General features: G+C 47.1%; 1 protein-coding gene across 1 annotated transcript in view; it reads right to left on the reverse strand.

The window, feature by feature from the left end:
* Positions 1–26,721, reverse strand: part of LOC120058160 (ras-associated and pleckstrin homology domains-containing protein 1-like) — an 80,176-nt gene that overhangs the window by 19,856 nt on the left and 33,599 nt on the right. The window contains exons 4-7 of the mRNA XM_039006628.1: positions 21,352–21,473; positions 19,953–20,018; positions 17,581–17,724; positions 16,159–16,269 (exon numbers count right to left, since the gene is read on the reverse strand). Of these exons, the coding sequence (XP_038862556.1) occupies positions 16,159–16,269; positions 17,581–17,724; positions 19,953–20,018; positions 21,352–21,473 (443 nt within the window). The remainder of the gene's footprint in view (positions 1–16,158; positions 16,270–17,580; positions 17,725–19,952; positions 20,019–21,351; positions 21,474–26,721) is intronic.

Here is a 26,721-nt window from a genome sequence, read left to right on the forward strand (position 1 = left end):
TAATTTAGTATCAACCATTTTAGTTACTGACAGAGGAACATCCAAGACAAGGGAGGTAATAAACTCATCTGGACCTTCAGATTTGGACAAAAGTACACATCCAGATAAAGAAAGATCTCTTAATAACCAGGAGGTAAATCTCTTATTTAAGTTGGCCCTTTTCTTTCTGATCATCGCTAACTTTAATACCAAGATATTTGATCACATCTTTTACAGGGATATTACATACTGAGTTTAAGTCATCTTTTCAACGCAAATAATTCACTTTTCCCAATATTCAGAGATAAACCACCTAAAATAATTTTGATATCCTGAAATACACCTATAACTCTATTAATCTTCTTTCATGTTTTGAAATAATATATTTTTGTTTTGTTTGTTGTTGGATAAATAGATATTTCCGAACAAAAACATTTCACCGTTGAATTTCACTGTTAAAATTAACCAACGTCCAGGAGTGGTGAGTCTTACTACTGATGACCGTCCCTTTAAATGCACCTCTAAAACTGTTACACCTGCAGAGTGGTGAGTCTCACTACTGATGACCTTCCCTTTAAATGCACCTCTTAAAACTGTTACACCTGCAGAGTGGTTGTTGCCATATGATAACCAGATATCATTACCCCACTGATTTTTCCAAAAAGCTAGATTGGAAGAACAAGCATGAGTCTCTTGTGGAAAGTAAAAGTCTGCATTAAACCGTTTGCAATACAGAAAAATGGGTGTCATGACTGTCCTGTGAGAATCAGAATGGGTCAGATCAGACTGCCGGGGGATGACAGTAACCAGGCCTCCCTCTCTCACCCACAGAGCTGCTGGATGGTCGACAGTTCACACGCTGTTGTACGTTGCAGGAGAAGGAGACTTTCTTCTCCCCTCCAGCATTTAACCCAAGGAATGTTCTTTGTTAACAGGCTTTTCCCGCCGAAACTATACCACGGTCAAAAGTGGATACTGGAACAACAATTCTAACATAAGAATGTGGGGAGCTATAGAGAACTAATGTCATGTTGGTTTTTATTTTGTGATGCCATTAAAAAAGGGTAAGGACAAAATACTTTAACTTGGAAAGTATATCCCCCTTATCTGTCATGTTTCCATCCAATACGTTGTGCATATAATATAAAATAAATTAAGAAATTGTTTTTGTTAAGATAGGGATGTGATGATAGGAGGTATAAGAGAATCTATCTCCTATAAACTGTTTACAGTAAGTAGCTACGCCCCGAATGAGGTTAGAGAGCGTGTCAGACTGACGGACCAACCCCTACGGCCAGAGTGCATAAAAAGGCGTGGTAACAAATGTAACATGAGACCAGGTAACGCGGGGAGTTGCAGTCTAAAGTGGTTTTAAACGCTGGATCTCAGAGACCAGGAAACGCGGGGAGGTAGCTAGATGTTTGAAATGGTTGGAACTTTGAATCTCACCTTCCTTTAGACCAGAGAGACGGCGGGCTGGAGCTCATGTCCATCATGGTTCGAATCCTAAATACCAACACGAGGGGGAAAACAAACCTAGCTGATCTGGCTAACTTAATAGTTTTAGAGGTGAATAACTTGCAGAAAGTAATCAATTACTAAACAATCTAAACCATATTCATAGAGGGGTTTATGACCAAATGGTCATATTTGGGTGAGGAAATCCAATAATTCCTTCAGCCAACAAAAAAAACACATTTGCACTGACCGCCCGCTAATTGTAATGTTATTATCTGCCTAAATTTTGAGGGACCCCAGCAAAAAATTTGCAGACACTTATCCAGAGCGACTTAAGTGCCCTCCCTGCTCAAGAGCGCCGACAGATTTTTAACGTAGTCGGCTCGGGGATTCGAAACAGCGACGTTTCGGTTACTGGCCCAATGTTCTACCTGTCGATGTATCAGTGATGCAGTGGTAAAACAAAAAAGATGGGTTATTAAACTATTAACTCCAGCAGGCGATTGAGATAAGACGAACAACCAATATAAACAAAAACATAACATTTTTAGAACTGTATTGGTTGTATTTTAATGTCGGCCTTTAGGGAAGATGGGTCCTGTGGAGATGTTCATATTGAAACATACAGTGGTTGTATTTTAATGTCGGCCTTTAGGGAAGATAGGTCCTGTTGAGATGTTATATTGAAACATACAGTGGTTGTATTGTAATGTCGGCCTAGAGGGAAGATGGGTCCTGTGGAGATGTTATATTGAAACATACAATGGTTGTATTTTAATGTCGGCCTAGAGGGAAGACAGGTCCTGTGGAGATGTTATATTGAAACATACAGTGGTTGTATTGTAATGTCGGCCTAGAGGGAAGATGGGTCCTGTGGAGATGTTCATATTGAAACATAGCTTATTTTATTAAGTTCCTACCTTATTTGATAAGATTAGTACAGATTTTCTCAGGGGACCCCACATTGGGCCCCAACCCCAAGTTTGGAAACTACTGTACTAACCTCTCTCTCTATCTCCTCTGCTTCCCCCTGCATGCACCACATCACTGTCTGTCTCAGTAGCCCACTCTCTGTAAAGCAACGTTATTATGAGAACTTAGAAGCTTATTTTTTGCTCCATTTAACGTTAGCTTCTTACTTCATCCTTCTAGCTAAGTAATAATAACCAGAGCACTTAAACGTTACTGCGATAGAAGTCTCTGCTGCCCACAAGAGGTGAACGTGCTGTTAAAAAGGCGAAACATAAACAAACCACTGTTCATAATTCCACTCATTCACAAAGAGGCAGGCGCGATTACAACTCAGTCAGATCAAGAATATAAGAATTCTGAGCTTTCTTTATTGTGTACAAAATATATACACTAGTTTGTATATATTTGATTGGAGTGCTGCATCAGATGACCTGGCCTCCACAATCCCCCGACCTCAACCCCATTGAGATGGTTTTGGATGAGTTGGAGTGAAGGAAAAGCAGCCAACAAGTGCTCAGCATATGTGGGAACTCCTTCAAGACTGTTGGAAAAGCATTCCAGGTGAAGCTGGTTGAGAGAATGCCAAGAGTGTGCAAAGCTAGCTATTTGAAGAACCTCAAATATAAAATATTTTTATTTGTTTAACACTTTTTGGTTACTACATGATTCCATATGTGTTATTTCATAGTTTTGATGTCTTCACTATTATTCTACAATGTAGAAAATAGTAAAAATAAAGAAAAACCCTTGAATGAGTAGGTGCTCTAAAACGTTTGACCGGTAGTGTGTGTGTATGTATATATATATATATATTATATATATATATATTTTTTTAAATTATTATAATTTTTTTTTAATTAGAAAAGATTACCTGGGTTCGGACCTCGGTGTCCTCATAAGTAGTTACAGCCCTGACAGATGAATTGGGCTAAAAGCCCAGAGATGTGAGTTGAGGCAATGCAGAGATGATTTCTCAGTAGGTTTATACACTGTGCCACTAGATGGCAGTGTGACTCTGTATGAGGCTGTACTTCTCTCCTCTGAAAGGCAGACTTTAGGTAGAGATCCAACCAGTTGACGATCTGTCATTCAGGGCAGGTGGGGCTCTGCCTGTTTTGCATGTTATTTGGCATTAAAACGTGTCACATATCAGTTTGCAAACAATGCAAAAACACTTTTATTTAGTTAATAAAGCTGCATACAAACATGGTCTCCATTTTGTTTTCTTGAGTAAAGCAGCTCCAAAATACAGGAGTTTCAGCCTAGCTCAGTGCTTTCTGGGGTGGTGGGGCAAGCCAGCAGAAAATACAGAGCTTTGCGCCGTGATTGGCTCAGTGTTCTGTCACTCATGGGGACTTTTCGTCACTGCCAAGTGTAAGCGGAGAGCCCATCGGGTGCTGCCATAGATTTACATTAGAAGCCAATCCAAGGTCATTGGCCACAGATAAAATGATGTCAAATCACGTTATCTACAGTCGCTTTGATTGGACTGATCATGTCAACATCAAACTTTCACAATCTTAGCCAGCAGTCATCGTGAATCAAGTTGACAATCTACTGGCAAATACTTTTTAATCCTTGTCATATGAAGATAAATAATGAAGAGAAATGATAGATAAAACGTAGCGGTGCTCATCAGCCATTGGACATAAACATTACACAACAAGTTGGAAATGGCAAATTCAACGATGGTGGTTTGGAAGGATTCAGTGACAGTGGCTGTCTGGTCCCAGATCTGGGATTAAGTGTCTCTTTCCCAAGTTATAAATGATAAACATTCAACATTGGCCGTGCTGTCCATGAAGCATGATTTGTGCCACGCTCAAAACAACTGTTAACTCAGAACTGCGAAAACTTGACTTCAGTGAGTTCAAGACAACTGGGAAGCTCCGACTGTGAAAATACGTTTTGAACGGTCATTCAACTCGGAAGATGGCGCCCGACGGAGATGGAAGCATCACAACTAGCTCTTAGAAATTTTTGCAGTATTTTGTTTTTATGTACTTGTTTTTACATTATTTGCTCAGGAAATGTTTTGTGTCATTACATACAGCCAGGAAGAACTATTGGATATTAGAGCGGCGGTAACTCACCAGAACTACCAGCATTACGACCAGGAATACGACTTCCCTGATCCTTTGTTCTCCCCAGAGCAACAGAACGTATTCCAAAGGCTGACCAAAAACATCGCCGGCGGAGGAGAGGCACTCGAGGCGGCCTGCTGGTTCGACTTAGGAAGAGCGCACACCACCCACCGCTTCAGAGTGTATTACTCGCTAATGTTCAGTCTTTGGATAACAAAGTTGATGAGCTTAGAGCAAGGATTTCTTTCCAGAGAGACATCGGCGCCTGTAACATACTTTGTTTCTGGGAAACATGGCTCTCTCGGGATACTCTGTCGGAGTTAGTAAAGCCAGCAGGATTCTGTAGATAGGAATAAATATCTCTCCAGGAAGCAGAAGGGCGGGAGTGTGTGTTTCATGATTAAGGAGTCATGGTGTAATTCTAGGAACAAACAGGAAGTCATTTTGTTCACCCGACCTAGAATACCTCACAATTAAATGCCAACCGTATTACCTCCCAAGAGAATTCTCCTCCGTCATCGCCACGGCCGTTTACATCCCACCTCAAGCCGAAACCTCGACGGCCATCAAAGAACTTCACTGGACTTTGTGCAAACTAGACACCATATATCCTGAGGCTAAATTTATTGTAGCTGTGGATTTTAACAAAGCAAATATGAGAACAAGGCTCCCTAAATTCTATCAGCATATCGACTGTAGCACTCTCGTTGATAAAACACTGGACCACTGCTACTCTAACTTCCGCGATGCCTACAAGGCCCTCCCTCGCCAGCCTTTCGGCAAATCTGACCATGACTACATTTTGCTCCTCCCTTCCTATAGGCAGAAAATCAAACAGGAAGTACCCGTGCTAAGGACTATTCAACGCTGGTCTGACCAATCGGAATCCACGCTTCAAAATTGTTTTGATCACGCGGCCTGGATAAGTTCCGGGTAGCCTCAAAGAACAATATCGACGTATACACTGATGCGGTGACTGAGTTCATCAGGAAGTGCATAGGAGATGTTGTACCCACTGTGACAATTAAAACCAACCGTAACCAGAAACCGTGGATGGATGGCGGCATTCGCTCAAAACTGAAAGCGCGAACCACCGCATTAAACCATGGAAACGTGACTGGGAATATTGCCTAATACAAACAGTGTAGTTATTCCCTCCGCAAGGCAAATCAAACAAGCAAAATGTCAGTAGAGAGTCAAAGTAGAGTCGCAATTCAACGGCTCCGACACGAGACGTATGTGTCTACAGACAATCACGAAGTACAAAGTACAAAAGGAAAAACCAGTCATGTTCCGGACAAGCTAAACACCTTCTTCACCGTTTTGAGGATAACACAACGCCACACTGACGTGGCCCGCTACCGAGGACTGTGGGCTTTCTTTCTCCGTGACGTGAGTAAGACAGTTACGTGTGTTAACCCTCGCAAGGCTGCCGGTCCAGACGGCATCCCCAGCCGCATCCTCAGAGCATGCGCAGACCAGCTGGATGGTGTGTTTACGGACATATTCAATCTCTCCCTATCCCAGTCTGATGCCCCCACATGCTTCAAGATGGCCACCATTGTTTCTGTACCCAAGAAAGCTAAGGTAACTGAGCTAAACGACTACCGCCCCGTAGCACTCACCTCTGTCATCATGAAGTGCTTTGAGAGACTAGTCAAGGATCATATCACCTCCACTTTACCTGCCACCGCAGACCCACTTACTAATCACATGTATGTGACCAATAACATTTGATTTGAATTGTAAATCTGCCTCCAGATGTGTTGAAAGAGAATGACAGACTTCGATGACAAGTTGAAAGACCTCCTCGCCACATTCCTGTTCAAGTGAGCACAGCACAACAAGGTGAGTCCAAAAAATGTCTTGTATGCTGCTGCATAAAATATGTAATATGACAAGGAGGTGTGTATAATGTAGCTAAAAAAGTAATATGTGTATGTTATGTAGTAGGATGTTAGTAGCCCATGTGCCTCACTCTAATAATATGTTTCTTTTAAAGGCAGTAAATGAGGCTTAATGAACTGCTTCGCTGCCAGACAAGGCTCCGCTGATAGCCAGGTGTAGCAGTGGTAAGGTGTGGGGACTCTGCTGTTGGGGACTCTGCTGTGGGGACTCTGCTGTGGGGACTCTGCTGTGGGGACTCTGCTGTGGGGACTCTGCTGTGGGGACTCTGCTGTGGGGACTCTGCTGTGGGGACTCTGCTGTTGGGACAGCGTCATGTAGGCCCTAACAGTTTGTGGGCACCGTTTGTCACCGTTATAGTGAAATTAATGTATTGTTTAGTGCTGTGGCTTTGCTGGCATGCAACCCACTTGTTTTTTGTTTGTTGGCTCACCAAGATTTAAATGCTAAAATCGTCACTGGATCCAACATCCTCAATCCCTCTACTCTACCCAGTTACTCCCATCAGGGATTACATGGAAACATTACCATCAACCCAGAATAGAACAACTTCTCTGTTTACTAGGTTACTTTCCTGAGGAAACGGAAGTGAAACATTTTGTTCATAATTGACATGGCTTTGGAGTCGACCTCTATTATTTGAAAGAGTCCTGCCAACATAAATAATGTCCTTCTCCTTTCCCCCACTCTGTCCCAAACACCATCACTACAGGGAATCAGTGTTCCAAAACAACGAGGGAAACAGAAGCCCCAGTCTCCCCAGTCTCCCTCCACCTCTCCCCTCTTTAAAGCTCCTAGTCTGTTTTTTAAAATCTGGGACTGTGAAGTTTTGAAAGATGAGGCACGAAAGGAAACTAATAAAAATCTATTTTCCTCCCTTTCAGGAAGTGAAGTATCTGAGAAGGTATTTGGGAGCGAGCAGTGTCCCCACTATTCTCTTCAATAACAAAAACCAAAACCTGGCTAACATAACATGAAGACATTTATAATATAGTATATTCAAAGCACCAGCAATGCCTTGGGCAGTAGGCATGATTCCAGCTGGAGCTACTGTGAGTGTTCAGGTGGTAATAACTAGCTACAGCGAGTTTACAGGTGCTACTAACTAGCTACAGCGAGTTGACAGGTGCTACTAACTAGCTACAGCGAGTTTACAGGTGCTACTAACTAGCTACAGCGAGTTGACAGGTGCTACTAACTAGCTACAGCGAGTTGACAGGTGCTACTAACTAGCTACAGCGAGTTTACAGGTGCTACTAACTAGCTACAGCGAGTTTACAGGTGCTACTAACTAGCTACAGCGAGTTTACAGGTGCTACTAACTAGCTACAGTGAGTTTACAGGTGCTACTAACTAGCTACAGCGAGTTTACAGGTGCTACTAACTAGCTACAGCGAGTTTACAGGTGCTACTAACTAGCTACAGCGAGTTTACAGGTGCTACTAACTAGCTACAGCGAGTTTACAGGTGCTACTAACTAGCTACAGCGAGTTTACAGGTGCTACTAACTAGCTACAGCGAGTTTACAGGTGCTACTAACTAGCTACAGCGAGTTTACAGGTAGTACTAACTAGCTACAGCGAGTTTACAGGTGCTACTAACTAGCTACAGCGAGTTTACAGGTGCTACTAACTAGCTACAGCGAGTTTACAGGTGCTACTAACTAGCTACAGCGAGTTTACAGGTGCTACTAACTAGCTACAGCGAGTTTACAGGGGGCACTAACTAGCTACAGCGAGTTTACAGGTGCTACTAACTAGCTACAGCGAGTTTACAGGTGCTACTAACTAGCTACAGCGAGTTTACAGGTGCTGCTAACTAGCTACAGTGAGTTTACAGGTGCTGCTAACTAGCTACAGCGAGTTTATAGGGGGTACTAACTAGCTACAGCGAGTTTACAGGTGCTACTAACTAGCTACAGCGAGTTTACAGGTGCTACTAACTAGCTACAGCGAGTTTACAGGTGCTACTAACTAGCTACAGCGAGTTTACAGGTGCTACTAACTAGCTACAGCGAGTTTACAGGTGCTACTAACTAGCTACAGCGAGTTTACAGGTGCTACTAACTAGCTACAGCGAGTTTACAGGTGCTACTAACTAGCTACAGCGAGTTTACATGTGCTACTAACTAGCTACAGCGAGTTTACAGGTGCTACCAACTAGCTACAGCGAGTTTACAGGTGCTACTAACTAGCTACAGCGAGTTTACAGGTGCTGCTAACTAGCTACAGCGAGTTTACAGGTGCTACTAACTAGCTACAGCGAGTTTACAGGGGGTACTAACTAGCTACAGCGAGTTTACAGGTGCTACTAACTAGCTACAGCGAGTTTACAGGTGCTACTAACTAGCTACAGCGAGTATACAGGTGCTACTAACTAGCTACAGCGAGTTTACAGGTGCTACTAACTAGCTACAGCAAGTTTACAGGTGCTACTAACTAGCTACAGCGAGTATACAGGTGCTACTAACTAGCTACAGCGAGTTTACAGGTGCTACTAACTAGCTACAGCAAGTTTACAGGTGCTACTAACTAGCTACAGCGAGTTTGCAGGTGCTACTAACTAGCTACAGTGAGTTTACAGGTGCTACTAACTAGCTACAGCGAGTTTACAGGTGCTACTAACTAGCTACAGTGAGTTTACAGGTGGTACTAACTAGCTACAGTGAGTTTACAGGTGCTGCTAGGTTCGACATGTTACTAGCGGCTGGGTCTTTGACCTCACGGAGTGCTTTGCTAACATAACATGAAGAGACTCAGACTATATTCAAAACATATTAATCTCCTGGGCAACATTACAGCTAGAGTCAGACGCACGTCTGGGTTAAAACCTCCAGGAGGGTCTCTCTCCAGGAACAAGGTTGGAGGTAAAACCTACAGGAGGGTCTCTCTCTCCAGGAACAGGGTTGGGGTTAAAACCTACAGGAGGGTATCTCTCCAGGAACAAGGTTGGAGGTAAAACCTACAGGAGGGTCTCTCTCTCCAGGAACAGGGTTGGAGTTAAAACCTACAGGAGGGTCTCTCTCCAGGAACAGGGTTGGAGTTAAAACCTACAGGAGGGTCTCTCTCCAGGAACAGGGTTGGAGTGAAAACGTACAGGAGGGTCTCTCTCTCCAGTAACAGGGTTGGAGTTAAAACCTTACAGGAGGGTCTCTCTCCAGGAACAGGGTTGATACAGGTTAGTTGAGGTAATTTGTACATGCAGGTGGGGGTGAAGTGACTATGCATAGATAATAAACAGCGAGTAGCAGCAGGTTACAAAGGGAGGGGGTCAATGTAAATTGTCTGGTGGCAATTTTATTAATTGTTTTATTAATTGACTTAGGGGTAGAAGCTGTTGAGGATCCTTTTGGTCCTAGACTTGCTCCAGTTATGTACTGAGCCGTTCGCACTACCCTCTGTAGAGCCTTACGGTCAGATGCCGAGCAGTTGCCATACCAGGCGGTGATGCAACCGGTCAGGATGCTCTTGATGGTGCAACTGTAGAACTTCTTGAGGATCTGGGGACCCATGCCAAATCTTTTCAGTCTCCTGAGGGGGAAAAGGTCTTGTCGTGCCCTCTTCACGACTGTCTTGGTGTGTCTGGACTATGATAGTTTGTTGGTGATGTGGACACCAAGGAACTTGAAACTCTCGACCCGCTCCACTACAGCCCCGTCGATGTTAATGGGGGCCTGCTCGGCCAGCCTTTTCCTGTAGTCCACGATCAGCTCCTTTGTCTTGCTCACATTGAGGGAGAGGTTGTTGTCCTGACACCACACTGTCAGTTCTCGGACCGCCTCCCTATAGGCCGGCTCATTGTTGTCGGTGATCAGGCCTACCACTGTTGTGTCATCAGCAAACTTAATGGTGTTGGAGTTGTGTTTGGCCACGCAGTCGTGGGTGAACAGGGAGTACAGGAGGGGACTGAGCATTCACCCCTGAGGGGCCCTCGTGTTGAGGATCAGCATGGCAGACGTGTTGTTGTTGCCTACTCTTACCACCTGGGGGCGGCTCGTCAGAAAGTCCAGGATCCAGTTGCAGAGGGAGGTGTTTAGTCCCAGAGTCCTTAGCTTAGTGATGAGCTTTGCGGGCACTATGGTGTTGAACACTGAGCTGTAGTCAATGAATAGTATTCTCACATAGGTGATCCTTTTGTCCAGGTGAGAAAGGGCAGTGTGGAGTGCAATAGAGATTGCGTCGTCTGTGGATCTGTTGGGGCGGTATGCGAATTGGAGTGGGTCTAGGGTGTCCTGGAGGATGCTGTTGATGTGAGCCATGACCAATCTTTCAAAGCACTTCATGGATACCAACGTGAGTGCCACGGGGCGGTAATCATTTAGGCAGGTTACCTTCGCTTCCTTGGGCACAGGGACTATGGTGGTCGACTTGAAACATGTAGGTATCACAGACTCGGTCAGGGAGAGGTTGAAAATGTAATTGAAGACACTTGCCAGTTGGTCCGCACATGCTTTGAGTACACGTCCTGGTAATCCGTCTGGCCCCGCGGCTTTGTGAATGTTGACCTTTTTAAAGGTCTTGTTCACAACGGCTACCGAGAGTGTGATGACACAGTCATCCAGAACAGCTGGTGCTCTCGTGCATGCTTCAGTGTTGCTTGCCTCGAAGCAAGCATTAAAGGCATTTAGCTCGTCTGGTAGGCTCGCGTCACTGGGCGGCTCGCGTCTGGGTTTCCCTTTGTAGTCTGTAATAGTTTTCAAGCCCTGCCACATCCGACGAGCGTCAGAGCCGGTGTAGTAGGATTCAATCTTAATCCTGTATTGATGCTTTGCTTGTTTGATGGTTCGTCTGTGGGCGTAGCAGGATTTCTTATAAGCATCCAGATTAGTTTCCCACTCCTTGAAAGCAGCAGCTCTAGCCTTTAGCTCGGTGCGGATGTTGCCTGTGATCCATGGGTTCTGGTTGGGATATGTACGTACAGTCACTGTTGGGACGACGGCGTCGATGCACTTTATGATGAAGCAGGAATCAGGAGGATATAATTATGGTCAGATGCCAAATGTAGGGCGAGGGAGAGCTTTGTATGCATATCTGTGTGTGGAGTAAAGGTGGTCAAGGATTTGTTTTCCCTCTGGTTGCACATGTGACATGCTGGTAAAAATGTGGTAAAACTGATTTACGTTTGCCTGCATTACAGTCCCCAGCCACTCAGAGCGCCGCTTCTGGGTGAGTATTTTCCTGTTTGCTTATGGCCTTATAGAGTTGGTTGAGAGCGGTCTTAGTGCCAGCTTCGTTCTGTGGTGGTAAATAAATGGCTACGAATAATATAAATGAGAACTCTCTTGGTAGATCGTGTGGTCTACAGCTTATCATAAGGTACTCTACCTCAGGCGAGCCATACCTCGAGACTTCTTTAATATTAGACATCGCACACCAGCTGTTATTGACAAATAGACACACACCCCAACCCCTCGTCTTACCAGACTTCTCTGTTCTGCCGGTGCATGGAAAATCCTGCCAGCTCTATATTATCCATGTCATCGTTCAGTCACGACTCGGTGAAACATAAGATATTACAGTTTTTAAATGGCCCTTTGGTAGGCTAATCGTAATCGTAGGTCATCAATTTTATTTTCCAATGATTACACGTTAGCAAGTAGAACGGATGGCAGTGGGAGTTTACTCGCTCGCCTACGGATTCTCAGAAAGCTGCCCGATCTGCGGCCCCTCTACAGTTTCCACTTCACAATAACAGCACTTACAGTTGACCGAGGCATCGCCTACGGATTCTCAGAAAGCTGCCCGATCTGCGGCCCCTTTTCCTGCGTCTGAAAGCAGGATATCCTTCTCGTCGGAATCGTTAAAGGAAAAAGTTTCTTCCAGTCCGCGGTGAGTAATCGCTGTTCTGATATACAGAAGTTATTTTCGGTCATAAGAGACAGTAGCAGCAACATTATGTACAAAATAAGTTAAAAAATAAGTTACCCAAAACGCACAAAAACTAACAAAATAGCACAATTCGTTGGTAGAATGTAAAACGTCAGCTATGTTCTTCGGCGCCATCTTCTTAGAGCCCTGATACTGGAAATATGGTGACATGTGGGATCCTGTGGGGTTAGGGGCAGCCCTCTGCGGGGGTTAGGGGCAGCCCTCTGCGGGGGTTAGGGGCAGCCCTCTGCGGGGGTTAGGGGCAGCCCTCTGCGGGGGTTAGGGGCAGCCCTCTGCGGGGTTTAGGGGCAGCCCTCTGCGGGGTTTAGGGGCAGCCCTCTGCGGGGTTTAGGGGCAGCCCTCTGCGGGGTTTAGGGGCAGCCCTCTGCGGGGTTTAGGGGCAGCACTCTGCGGGGTTTAGGGGCAGCACTCTGCGGGGTTTAGGGGCAGCCCTCTGCGGGGTTTAGGGGCAGCCCTCTGCGGGGTTTAGGGGCAGCCCTCTGCGGGGTTTAGGGGCAGCCCTCTGCGGGGTTTAGGGGCAGCCCTCTGCGGGGTTTAGGGGCAGCCCTCTGCGGGGTTTAGGGGCAGCACTCTGCGGGGTTTAGGGGCAGCACTCTGCGGGGTTTAGGGGCAGCACTCTGCGGGGTTTAGGGGCAGCACTCTGCGGGGTTTAGGGGCAGCACTCTGCGGGGTTTAGGGGCAGCACTCTGCGGGGTTTAGGGGCAGCACTCTGCGGGGTTTAGGGGCAGCACTCTGCGGGGTTTAGGGGCAGCACTCTGCGGGGTTTAGGGGCAGCACTCTGCGGGGTTTAGGGGCAGCACTCTGCGGGGTTTAGGGGCAGCACTCTGCGGGGTTTAGGGGCAGCACTCTGCGGGGTTTAGGGGCAGCACTCTGCGGGGTTTAGGGGCAGCACTCTGCGGGGTTTAGGGGCAGCACTCTGCGGGGTTTAGGGGCAGCACTCTGCGGGGTTTAGGGGCAGCACTCTGCGGGGTTTAGGGGCAGCACTCTGCGGGGTTTAGGGGCAGCACTCTGCGGGGTTTAGGGGCAGCACTCTGCGGGGTTTAGGGGCAGCACTCTGCGGGGTTTAGGGGCAGCACTCTGCGGGGTTTAGGGGCAGCACTCTGCGGGGTTTAGGGGCAGCACTCTGCGGGGTTTAGGGGCAGCACTCTGCGGGGTTTAGGGGCAGCACTCTGCGGGGTTTAGGGGCAGCACTCTGCGGGGTTTAGGGGCAGCACTCTGCGGGGTTTAGGGGCAGCACTCTGCGGGGTTTAGGGGCAGCACTCTGCGGGGTTTAGGGGCAGCACTCTGCGGGGTTTAGGGGCAGCACTCTGCGGGGTTTAGGGGCAGCACTCTGCGGGGTTTAGGGGCAGCACTCTGCGGGGTTTAGGGGCAGCACTCTGCGGGGTTTAGGGGCAGCACTCTGCGGGGTTTAGGGGCAGCACTCTGCGGGGTTTAGGGGGCAGCACTCTGCGGGGTTTAGGGGCAGCACTCTGCGGGGTTTAGGGGCAGCACTCTGCGGGGTTTAGGGGCAGCACTCTGCGGGGTTTAGGGGCAGCACTCTGCGGGGTTTAGGGGCAGCACTCTGCGGGGTTTAGGGGCAGCACTCTGCGGGGTTTAGGGGCAGCACTCTGCGGGGTTTAGGGGCAGCACTCTGCGGGGTTTAGGGGCAGCACTCTGCGGGGTTTAGGGGCAGCACTCTGCGGGGTTTAGGGGCAGCACTCTGCGGGGTTTAGGGGCAGCACTCTGCGGGGTTTAGGGGCAGCACTCTGCGGGGTTTAGGGGCAGCACTCTGCGGGGTTTAGGGGCAGCACTCTGCGGGGTTTAGGGGCAGCACTCTGCGGGGTTTAGGGGCAGCACTCTGCGGGGTTTAGGGGCAGCACTCTGCGGGGTTTAGGGGCAGCACTCTGCGGGGTTTAGGGGCAGCACTCTGCGGGGTTTAGGGGCAGCACTCTGCGGGGTTTAGGGGCAGCACTCTGCGGGGTTTAGGGGCAGCACTCTGCGGGGTTTAGGGGCAGCACTCTGCGGGGTTTAGGGGCAGCACTCTGCGGGGTTTAGGGGCAGCACTCTGCGGGGTTTAGGGGCAGCACTCTGCGGGGTTTAGGGGCAGCACTCTGCGGGGTTTAGGGGCAGCACTCTGCGGGGTTTAGGGGCAGCACTCTGCGGGGTTTAGGGGCAGCACTCTGCGGGGTTTAGGGGCAGCACTCTGCGGGGTTTAGGGGCAGCACTCTGCGGGGTTTAGGGGCAGCACTCTGCGGGGTTTAGGGGCAGCACTCTGCGGGGTTTAGGGGCAGCACTCTGCGGGGTTTAGGGGCAGCACTCTGCGGGGTTTAGGGGCAGCACTCTGCGGGGTTTAGGGGCAGCACTCTGCGGGGTTTAGGGGCAGCACTCTGCGGGGTTTAGGGGCAGCACTCTGCGGGGTTTAGGGGCAGCACTCTGCGGGGTTTAGGGGCAGCACTCTGCGGGGTTTAGGGGCAGCACTCTGCGGGGTTTAGGGCAGCACTCTGCGGGGTTTAGGGGCAGCACTCTGCGGGGTTTAGGGGCAGCACTCTGCGGGGTTTAGGGGCAGCACTCTGCGGGGTTTAGGGGCAGCACTCTGCGGGGTTTAGGGGCAGCACTCTGCGGGGTTTAGGGGCAGCACTCTGCGGGGTTTAGGGGCAGCACTCTGCGGGGTTTAGGGGCAGCACTCTGCGGGGTTTAGGGGCAGCACTCTGCGGGGTTTAGGGGCAGCACTCTGCGGGGTTTAGGGGCAGCACTCTGCGGGGTTTAGGGGCAGCACTCTGCGGGGTTTAGGGGCAGCACTCTGCGGGGTTTAGGGGCAGCACTCTGCGGGGTTTAGGGGCAGCACTCTGCGGGGTTTAGGGGCAGCACTCTGCGGGGTTTAGGGGCAGCACTCTGCGGGGTTTAGGGGCAGCACTCTGCGGGGTTTAGGGGCAGCACTCTGCGGGGTTTAGGGGCAGCACTCTGCGGGGTTTAGGGGCAGCACTCTGCGGGGTTTAGGGGCAGCACTCTGCGGGGTTTAGGGGCAGCACTCTGCGGGGTTTAGGGGCAGCACTCTGCGGGGTTTAGGGGCAGCACTCTGCGGGGTTTAGGGGCAGCACTCTGCGGGGTTTAGGGGCAGCACTCTGCGGGGTTTAGGGGCAGCACTCTGCGGGGTTTAGGGGCAGCACTCTGCGGGGTTTAGGGGCAGCACTCTGCGGGGTTTAGGGGCAGCACTCTGCGGGGTTTAGGGGCAGCACTCTGCGGGGTTTAGGGGCAGCACTCTGCGGGGTTTAGGGGCAGCACTCTGCGGGGTTTAGGGGCAGCACTCTGCGGGGTTTAGGGGCAGCACTCTGCGGGGTTTAGGGGCAGCACTCTGCGGGGTTTAGGGGCAGCACTCTGCGGGGTTTAGGGGCAGCACTCTGCGGGGTTTAGGGGCAGCACTCTGCGGGGTTTAGGGGCAGCACTCTGCGGGGTTTAGGGGCAGCACTCTGCGGGGTTTAGGGGCAGCACTCTGCGGGGTTTAGGGGCAGCACTCTGCGGGGTTTAGGGGCAGCACTCTGCGGGGTTTAGGGGCAGCACTCTGCGGGGTTTAGGGGCAGCACTCTGCGGGGTTTAGGGGCAGCACTCTGCGGGGTTTAGGGGCAGCACTCTGCGGGGTTTAGGGGCAGCACTCTGCGGGGTTTAGGGGCAGCACTCTGCGGGGTTTAGGGGCAGCACTCTGTGGGGTTTAGGGGCAGCACTCTGTGGGGTTTAGGGGCAGCACTCTGTGGGGTTTAGGGGCAGCACTCTGTGGGGTTTAGGGGCAGCACTCTGTGGGGTTAGGGGCAGCACTCTGTGGGGTTAGGGGCAGCACTCTGTGGGGTTAGGGTGGTAGGTGGTAGTTAATGTGGTACAAGCTGGGATGTTGTTCTCACCTTGAGGGCCAGGCAGTAGTCTGTGGGGGCCTTGTACTTGCTGCGGTAGTCCTGTCCGTAGTACACATTAACATGATCCAGCTGCAGGAAACACACCAGATCTCTGGAAGCCTGCCAGCCAGAGAGAAGGAAGGAGGAGTAGAAGAGGGAAGAAATAAAAGGATTTAGAGTTGACTGTCATGTGTTTCACTTCACTGCACCATCCACTGAGTGGTACTAGGGTTGTTGTGGTGACCACACTGGCAGTCATGACCGCAGTAAAATTCCATGTGACCTTGAGTCACAGTAATCTCCTAATGGCCTGGTACTCAGGGCTCTATCGTTCCTCCATCAGATCCTAATGACCTGGTACTCTGGGCTCTATTGTCCCTCCATCAGGTCCTAAGGGCCTGGTACTCAGGGCTCTATTGTCCCTCCATCAGGTCCTAAGGGCCTGGTACTCAGGGCTCTATTGTCCCTCCATCAGGTCCTAAGGGCCTGGTACTCAGGGCTCTATCGTTCCTCCATCAGATCCTAAGGGCCTGGTACTCAGGGCTCTATCGTTCCTCCATCAGATCCTAATGACCTGGTACTCAGGGCTCTATTGTCCCTCCATCAGGTCCTAAGGGCCTGGTACTCAGGGCTCTATTGTCCCTCCATCAGATCCTAATGACCTGGTACTCAGGGCTCTATTGTCCCTCCATCAGGTCCTAAGGGCCTGGTACTCAGGGCTCTATTGTCCCTCCATCAGATCCTAATGGCCTGGTACTCTGGGCTCTATCGTTCCTCCATCAGATCCTAATGACCTGGTACTCAGGGCTCTATCGTTCCTCCATCAGATCCTAATGACCTGGTACTCAGGGCTCTATTGTCCCTCCATCAGGTCCTAATGGCCTGGTACTCTGGGCTCTATCGTTCCTCCATCAGATCCTAATGGCCTGGTACTCAGGGCTCTATTGTCCCTCCATCAGGTCCTAATGACCTGGTACTCTGGGCTCTATTGTCCCTCCATCAGGTCCTAATGGCCTGGTACTCAGGGCTCTATTGTCCCTCCATCAGGTCCTAAGGGCCTGGTACTCAGGGCTCTATCGTTCCTCCATCAGATCCTAATGACCTGGTACTCAGGGCTCTATTGTCCCTCCATCAGGTCCTAAGGGCCTGGTACTCTGGGCTCTATCGTTCCTCCATCAGATCCTAATGGCCTGGTACTCAGGGCTCTATTGTCCCTCCATCAAGTCCTAATGACCTGGTACTCAGGGCTCTATTGTCCCTCCATCAGATCCTAATGACCTGGTACTCGGGGCTCTATTGTCCCTCCATCAGGTCCTAATGGCCTGGTACTCAGGGCTCTGTTGTCCCACCATCAGGTCCTAATGGCCTGGTACTCAGGGCTCTATTGTACTTGGCTGAGTACAGGTTAGTCAGTGTGATCCAGGGACGTACCTTGGCTTTTCCTTTAGGTACATAGTAGATCCCAGAGGCTCTGAGCAGGAAGTATCTCTTCTTCCAGCTCTTCTTCCCATCCTCCTTCAGCCAGAGTACTCCCTCCATCTCAGGTACAGAGACGGAGCTGCCACAAAAACACTCCTACAGAGGAGAACACACCCCTCAGCATCACCACAGTAGATACTAACACACACCTCAGCATCACCACAGTAGATACTAACACACACCTCAGCATCACCATAGTAGATACTAACACACACCTCAGCATCACCATAGTAGATACTAACACACACCTCAGCATCACCACAGTAGATACTAACACACCCCTCAGCATCACCACAGTAGATACTAACACATACCTCAGCATCACCACAGTAGATACTAACACACACCTCAGCATCACCATAGTAGATACTAACACACACCTCAGCATCACCATAGTAGATACTAACACACACCTCAGCATCACCACAGTAGATACTAACACACACCTCAGCATCACCACAGTAGATACTAACACACACCTCAGCATCACCACAGTAGATACTAACACACACCACAGTAGATACTAACACACACCTCAACATCACCACAGTAGATACTAACACACACCTCAGCATCACCACAGTAGATACTAACACACACCTCAGCATCACCATAGTAGATACTAACACACACCTCAGCATCACCACAGTAGCTACTAACACACACCTCAGCATCACCACAGTAGATACTAACACACACCTCAGCATCACCACAGTAGATACTAACACACACCTCAACATCACCACACTAGATACTAACACACACCTCAGCATCACCACAGTAGATACTAACACACACCTCAGCATCACCACAGTAGATACTAACACACACCTCAGCATCACCACAGTAGATACTAACACACACCTCAGCATCACCACAGTAGATACTAACACACACCTCAGCATCACCACAGTAGATACTAACACACACCACAGTAGATACTAACACACACCTCAGCATCACCACAGTAGATACTAACACACACCTCAGCATCACCACAGTAGATACTAACACACACCTCAGCATCACCACAGTAGATACTAACACACACCTCAGCATCACCACAGTAGACACTAACACACACCTCAGCATCACCACAGTAGATACTAACACACACCTCAGCATCACCACAGTAGATACTAACACACACCTCAGCATCACCACAGTAGATACTAACACACACCTCAGCATCACCACAGTAGATACTAACACACACCTCAGCATCACCACAGTAGATACTAACACACACCTCAGCATCACCACAGTAGATACTAACACACACCTCAGCATCACCACAGTAGATACTAACACACACCTCAGCATCACCACAGTAGATACTAACACACACCTCAGCATCACCACAGTAGATACTAACACACACCTCAGCATCACCACAGTAGATACTAACACACACCTCAGCATCACCACAGTAGACACTAACACACACCTCAGCATCACCACAGTAGATACTAACACACACCTCAGCATCACCACAGTAGATACTAACACACACCTCAGCATCACCACAGTAGATACTAACACACACCTCAGCATCACCACAGTAGATACTAACACACACCTCAGCATCACCACAGTAGATACTAACACACACCTCAGCATCACCACAGTAGACACTAACACACACCTCAGCATCACCACAGTAGACACTAACACACACCTCAGCATCACCACAGTAGATACTAACACACACCTCAGCATCACCACAGTAGATACTAACACACACCTCAGCATCACCACAGTAGATACTAACACACACCTCAGCATCACCACAGTAGATACTAACACACACCTCAGCATCACCACAGTTGACACTAACACACACACCTCAGCATCACCACAGTTGACACTAACACACACACCTCAGCATCACCACAGTTGACACTAACACACACCTCAGCATCACCACAGTAGATACTAACACACACCTCAGCATCACCACAGTAGATACTAACACACACCTCAGCATCACCACAGTAGATACTAACACACACCTCAGCATCACCACAGTAGATACTAACACACACCTCAGCATCACCACAGTAAATACTAACACACACCTCAGCATCACCATAGTATATACTAACACACCCCTCAGCATCACCACAGTAAATACTAACACACACCTCAGCATCACCACAGTAGATACTAACACACACCTCAGCATCACCATAGTAGATACTAACACAAGGTAACAGTTGCAACATAACAGTCTGAAATGACCTGAATAAGTTAACTTGTGTGCATCATCTCGTTGGGTGTTCTGGTGAGAAGTTATGAAGAAGTGATGAGGCTGCATATCATACCTCCAGTAGTGCCTCCTTGTTCCGGTCTGCCATTTCACACGTCTCCTTCCGCCCCAACAAATAGTTCTGTGAATTTCCAGGTGAGGGAAAGGTCAATCAGGGTATGACCGTAAAGGAGAAAGGGAAAGGTCAATCAGGGCATGACCGTAAAGTTGAACAAAACCAAAATATGTGTATTGCAGTCTGTCTTTGTCCATATACTGCTTTCACAGTAAAGAAACAAATATCTAAATATGGAATTCAGCTGAACTGTCCCTTTAACATTTTAGTAGAGAACTAAAACCGACTGTTCACCAAGGAGACAGCCACGCTCACCAGTTCCCAGTCTCATTCCTCATCTATTATTCAGAGTATAATCATCTACAACATACTGACCTAGATCTGAAGGACACGATGGGGGGTGGGGCGGAGGGGGGGGGGGGCATACAAACAGCTGATACTACCATGGGTATCATATATGTATATGAAACCAACCAATGCTTTATTTAAGGCAGCTCAGCCTCAGTCAGTGCATTTCTGCATCCAATTGTATAATCTGCATCCAATTGTATAATCTGCATTAATTGGTATAATCTGCATTAATTGGTATAATCTGCATTAATTGGTATAATCTGCATCGGTTGTATAATCTGCATCGGTTGATTGCAACTAAAGTGAGAAGGTTTATCTGTACTATATCAGGAATTAATTATTATTCACTTGGTTGGAATGCAGTTTCAGCTAATCAGCATACAGGACTGTAACTACCCAAGTTACAACTAGACCTGTAGTCCTCTATAACAATGGACTGTAACTACCCATGTTACAACTAGTTCTCTATAACAATGGACTGTAACTACCCATGTTACAACTAGACCTGTAGTCCTCTATAACAATGGACTGTAACTACCCATGTTACAACTAGACCTGTAGTCCTCTATAACAATGGACTGTAACTACCCATGTTACAACTAGACCTGTAGTCCTCTATAACAATGGACTGTAACTACCCATGTTACAACTAGACCTGTAGTCCTCTATAACAATGGACTGTAACTACCCATGTTACAACTAGACCTGTAGTCCTCTATAACAATGGACTGTAACTACCCATGTTACAACTAGTTCTCTATAACAATGGACTGTAACTACCCATGTTACAACTAGACCTGTAGTCCTCTATAACAATGGACTGCAACTACCCATGTTACAACTAGACCTGTAGTCCTCTATAACGATGGACTGTAACTACCCATGTTACAACTAGACCTGTAGTCCTCTATAACAATGGACTGTAATTACCCATGTTACAACTAGACCTGTAGTCCTCTATAACAATGGACTGTAACTACCCATGTTACAACTAGACCTGTAGTCCTCTATAACAATGGACTGTAACTACCCATGTTATCTGTCTCACCTGCGGGTTCTTGAAGAGGGCGTACTTCTCGATGCGTTCTATGAACATCAGTCTGTTCTGACTGTCTCTGGTCCAGTTCAGAAGGCTGTCCACCAGGTTCTCATGGTCCTCAAAGATACGCTCTGGGAGGGAAGGGAGACAGAGAGATAGACTTATCACCACTGGGGGACCTGAGCTCTAGGACCATGCCTCAGGACCTCCTGGCCTGATGACTCCAGGCTGTCCGCAGTCCACCTGGTCGTGCTGCTGCTCCAGTTTCTGCTGTTCTGCTTGTGGCTATGTAACCCTGACCTGTTCACCGGACGTGCTGTTTTCGACCCCCTGTTTTCAAGCCCCTCATCTCCTGCTGTCTCGATCTCTGAATGCTCAGCTATGAAAAGCGAACTGACATTTACTCCTGAGGTGCTGACCTGTTGCACCCTGTACAACCACTATTCTGAACATTAAGTCCTATCATGAAGTTGGTTAGAGTATTCTGAACATTAGGCCTGTCATGAAGTTGGTTAGAGTATTCTGAACATTAGGCCTGTCATGAAGTTGGTTAGAGTAGTCTGAACATTAGGCCTGTCATGAAGTTGGTTAGAGTATTCTGAACATTAAGTCCTATCATGAAGTTGGTTAGAGTATTCTGAACATTAGGCCTGTCATTTACATTTTACATTTACATTTTAGTCATTTAGCAGACGCTCTTATCCAGAGCGACTTACAGTAGAGTGCATACATTTTATTACATTTACATACTGAGACAAGGATATCCCTACCGGCCAAACCCTCCCTAACCCGGACGACGCTATGCCAATTGTGCGTCGCCCCACGGACCTCCCGGTCGCGGCCGGCTGCGACAGAGCCTGGGCGCGAACCCAGAGACCCGGGTGGCGTGAAGTTGGTTAGAGTATTCTGAACATTAAGTCCTGTCATGAAGTTGGTTAGAGTATTCTGAACATTAGGCCTGTCATGAAGTTGGTTAGAGTATTCTGAACATTAGTCCTGTCATGAAGTTGGTTAGAGTATTCTGAACATTAGGCCGGTCATGAAGTTGGTTAGAGTATTCTGAACATTAGTCCTATCATGAAGTTGGTTAGAGTATTCTGAACATTAGGCCTGTCATGAAGTTGGTTAGAGTATTCTGAACATTAGGCCTGTCATGAAGTTGGTTAGAGTATTCTGAACATTAGGCCTGTCATGAAGTTGGTTAGAGTATTCTGAACATTAGTCCTGTCATGAAGTTGGTTAGAGTATTCTGAACATTAGGCCTGTCATGAAGTTGGTTAGAGTATTCTGAACATTAGTCCTGTCATGAAGTTGGTTAGAGTATTCTGAACATTAGGCCTGTCATGAAGTTGGTTAGAGTAGTCTGAACATTAGGCCTGTCATGAAGTTGGTTAGAGTAGTCTGAACATTAGGCCTGTCATGAAGTTGGTTAGAGTATTCTGAACATTAGGCCTGTCATGAAGTTGGTTAGAGTATTCTGAACATTAGGCCTATCATGAAGTTGGTTAGAGTAGTCTGAACATTAGGCCTGTCATGAAGTTGGTTAGAGTATTCTGAACATTAGTCCTGTCATGAAGTTGGTTAGAGTATTCTGAACATTAGTCCTGTCATGAAGTTGGTTAGAGTATTCTGAACATTAGGCCTGTCATGAAGTTGGTTAGAGTATTCTGAACATTAGTCCTGTCATGAAGTTGGTTAGAGTAGTCTGAACATTAGGCCTGTCATGAAGTTGGTTAGAGTATTCTGAACATTAGGCCTGTCATGAAGTTGGTTAGAGTAGTCTAAACATTAGGCCTGTCATGAAGTTGGTGTTCCTTGCTTCAACAGTGGAAGAGCAGAGGGTTGTAAGAATCATAGAGCCTGTGGCATCAGTGGAGTAAGAGTAGTCTAATATACTATAACTAAATAAAGCTTAACCCAACAGTCATCATAATTTATATTCTTAAGTTGTTCAATAAAAAAAAGAGAGACAGTACAAATGTAGGATACATGATTTTCAGAGGTAGGATTTGAACCGTGGTAGGGGTGGAAGCCATTGTCATTAACATTAAGCCATGGAGACTTGAGTGTTGGCGGTCTAATATATCGGATTTAGACAGCACCTGGCAAAATGGTGTGTTTTTACATTGCGAAAACGTAGTTTGGTATTTCTGGCTACCTTGCTAGCTGTCTTTATAGATTAGATTAAAGGATCACATGCTAGCTAGTTAAGCCTTGTTCACATTGACAGTTTGAAGTGACTCAAATCCAATTTCTTTGCATATCCGATTGAAATGGTTTTTTCCCCTCCCTGCAGTCTGAACAGCCAAAAAAAACACATGGAATCGGGTATTTCAAGCCACATTTCAAACCACCTTCGTAGGTGTTTTAAAGTCGGATACAAATCTGATTCCTGACCATGCGACTTGTCTGAACGGTCAAATCTGATTTATTTGCCCTAAAGTGTTTTTTTAAACTGTTAATTTATATACATTGTTGCTAGCTACTCAGTTGACAATTTGAAAAGAACATGTGGTAGCTAACTAGCTTGTTAATTGTATACAAACAAATGAGTGAACGTGCTAGAACGCTAAACAGCTACCTAGCTAGCTAGTTGACTGCTGTGGCTAGCTAAACAGCTACCTAGCTAGCTAGTTGACTGCTGTGGCTAGCTAAACAGCTACCTAGCTAGCTAGTTGACTGCTGTGGCTAGCTAAACAGCTACCTAGCTAGCTAGTTGACTGCTGTGGCTAGCTAAACAGCTACCCAGCTAGCTAGTTGACTGCTGTGGCTAGCTAAATAGCTACCTAGCTAGCTAGTTGACTGCTGTGGCTAGCTAAATAGCTACCCAGCTAGCTAGTTGACTGCTGTGGCTAGCTAAATAGCTACCCAGCTAGCTAGTTGACTGCTGTGGCTAGCTAAATAGCTACCTAGCTAGCTAGTTGACTGCTGTGGCTAGCTAAACAGCTACCCAGCTAGCTAGTTGACTGCTGTGGCTAGCTAAATAGCTACCTAGCTAGCTAGTTGACTGCTGTGGCTAGCCAAAAAGGACTTTGGATGATCTTATCCTTTCAGGCTTTAAAAGTGTTCTTACGCTATGACAACTGGGAAACGTCCATGACAGGCTTTGTTGTCCCCTCAGCTTGTTACATAACTTCTGAGTGATAGGAAAAACGAGCACCACCAGCCGACACTGAGCACACGCCCGTCGTTACTATGACAACTAGCGTAGCCATGTCAGCAACTGACTGACCACACACAAATCCGATTTGGGTCACTTAAAATTTGCTGTTCGGACAGTCACTATTCCAAACAATTGAAAAATGAAAACTGATTTTAGCATCAAGGCCTGCAGTGAGAACAAAGCTTTAGTCTATATTTGTTTAAAAAACACAGAGCTAGCTATCTAGCTAGAAACATAAGAAACTTACGCTAGCTACATTGCACTAGTGATATTTGTTATCTTCTAAATGGCTGATTTTATCAGTGAAAAAGCATTTGTTGGACTATAGGATACATCAGGTATTGAATTTTACAAGTGTTATTTTGACAACATTTGCAAAATTCAGCTTATTCATATAAGACTGGTTGCTAGGCAATTAATGGTGCAATATGCAGAAATCGCTCCACCATTTCCTGGTTGCTGAAATTCTAATAGTTTGATTTAATTTCAGTTTGTGACAAAACGAGGAGTCATTGTACCATCTAAACCGCTGTGAAATATATTTTCCATAAGCAAATATATTGTATTTTCTGCTGTTTGAAGCAGGTGTACAAAACCAAAAGTAAAAGATACAAAAATGACATTTAACGGGAAGCATAGAAATAGAGCACGTAGAACAGATCTACCGCTTCTTAGACTTGCTTTCAATGAGAATGACAGATCTATAACACAAATTTCTATGTGAATTTGGTCAGGTTCCCCAAAAAGTAACATACAGCAGTTTTAAGTTTAGTTTTGAAACACCATGTTAACTAATAGGAGTTTTGGAAGTTTCAAAATGTTGAATATTGTAAAAGGTATCACACACCAAACAGAAATCTTAAATGAAACATGTAACAATTTCTAAGATTTAACTGAGTTACAGTTCATTTAAGGAAATGAGTCAATTTAAATACATTCATTAGGCCCTAATCTATGGATTTCACATGACTGGGAAAACAGATATGCATCTGTTGGTGACAGATACCTTAAAAAAAAAAAAGATCAACATTTTCCTGTGTATCAAGACCCAATGGACATCCAGCTAACTTGACACAACTTAGGGGAAGCATTGGAGTCAACATGGACCAGCATCCCTTTGGAAAGCTTTTGACACCTTGTAGAGTCCATGCCCCGACGAATTTGTACATTCTGAGTATGTGTCTGTGTGTCAATGCTGACAGTTCTGCAAGTGGCTTTAGATTAGGAGTTTAATGATTATAGTATTATACTATTATTACTCTGATGTAAGACCCAGAGGGCCGTTGGTTCAGATGTCCAACCATACTCTTCCCAGCAGCCTTGAGTCATGTCGATCGGTCAACTCTCTCAAAGTCAGTCAGAGGACACAGTGTACAGTGTCGCTCAGGGCTGAAGAATAGATACACATCTGTCTCTTCCTGATCAACAGCCGACCTTAATGCCTGTACTGTACACACACTACATGACCAAAAACTATGTGGACAGCTGCTCATCCAACATCTCATTCCAAAATCATGGGCATTAATATGGAGTACACCTTTGCTGCTATAACAGCCTCCACTCTTCTGGGAAGGCTTTCCTCTAGATGTTGGAACATTGCTGCTGTAACAGCCTCCACTCTTCTGGGAAGGCTTTCCACTAGATGTTGGAACATTGCTGCTATAACAGCCTCCACTCTTCTGGGAAGGCTTTCCACTAGATGTTGGAACATTGCTGCTATAACAGCCTCCACTCTTCTGGGAAGGCTTTCCACTAGATGTTGGAACATTGCTGCTATAACAGCCTCCACTCTTCTGGGAAGGCTTTCTACTAGATGTTGGAACATTGCTGCTGTAACAGCCTCCACTCTTCTGGGAAGGCTTTCTACTAGATGTTGGAACATTGCTGCTATAACAGCCTCCACTCTTCTGGGAAGGCTTTCCACTAGATGATGGAACATTGCTGCTATAACAGCCTCCACTCTTCTGGGAAGGCTTTCCACTAGATGTTGGAACATTGCTGCTATAACAGCCTCCACTCTTCTGGGAAGGCTTTCCACTAGATGTTGGAACATTGCTGCTATAACAGCCTCCACTCTTCTGGGAAGGCTTTCCACTAGATGTTGGAACATTGCTGCTATAACAGCCTCCACTCTTCTGGGAAGGCTTTCTACTAGATGTTGGAACATTGCTGCTATAACAGCCTCCACTCTTCTGGGAAGGCTTTCCACTAGATGT

Source organism: Salvelinus namaycush, chromosome 13 (genome assembly GCF_016432855.1).
Source record: "Salvelinus namaycush isolate Seneca chromosome 13, SaNama_1.0, whole genome shotgun sequence".
Classification (NCBI taxonomy): Eukaryota; Metazoa; Chordata; class Actinopteri; order Salmoniformes; family Salmonidae; genus Salvelinus; species Salvelinus namaycush.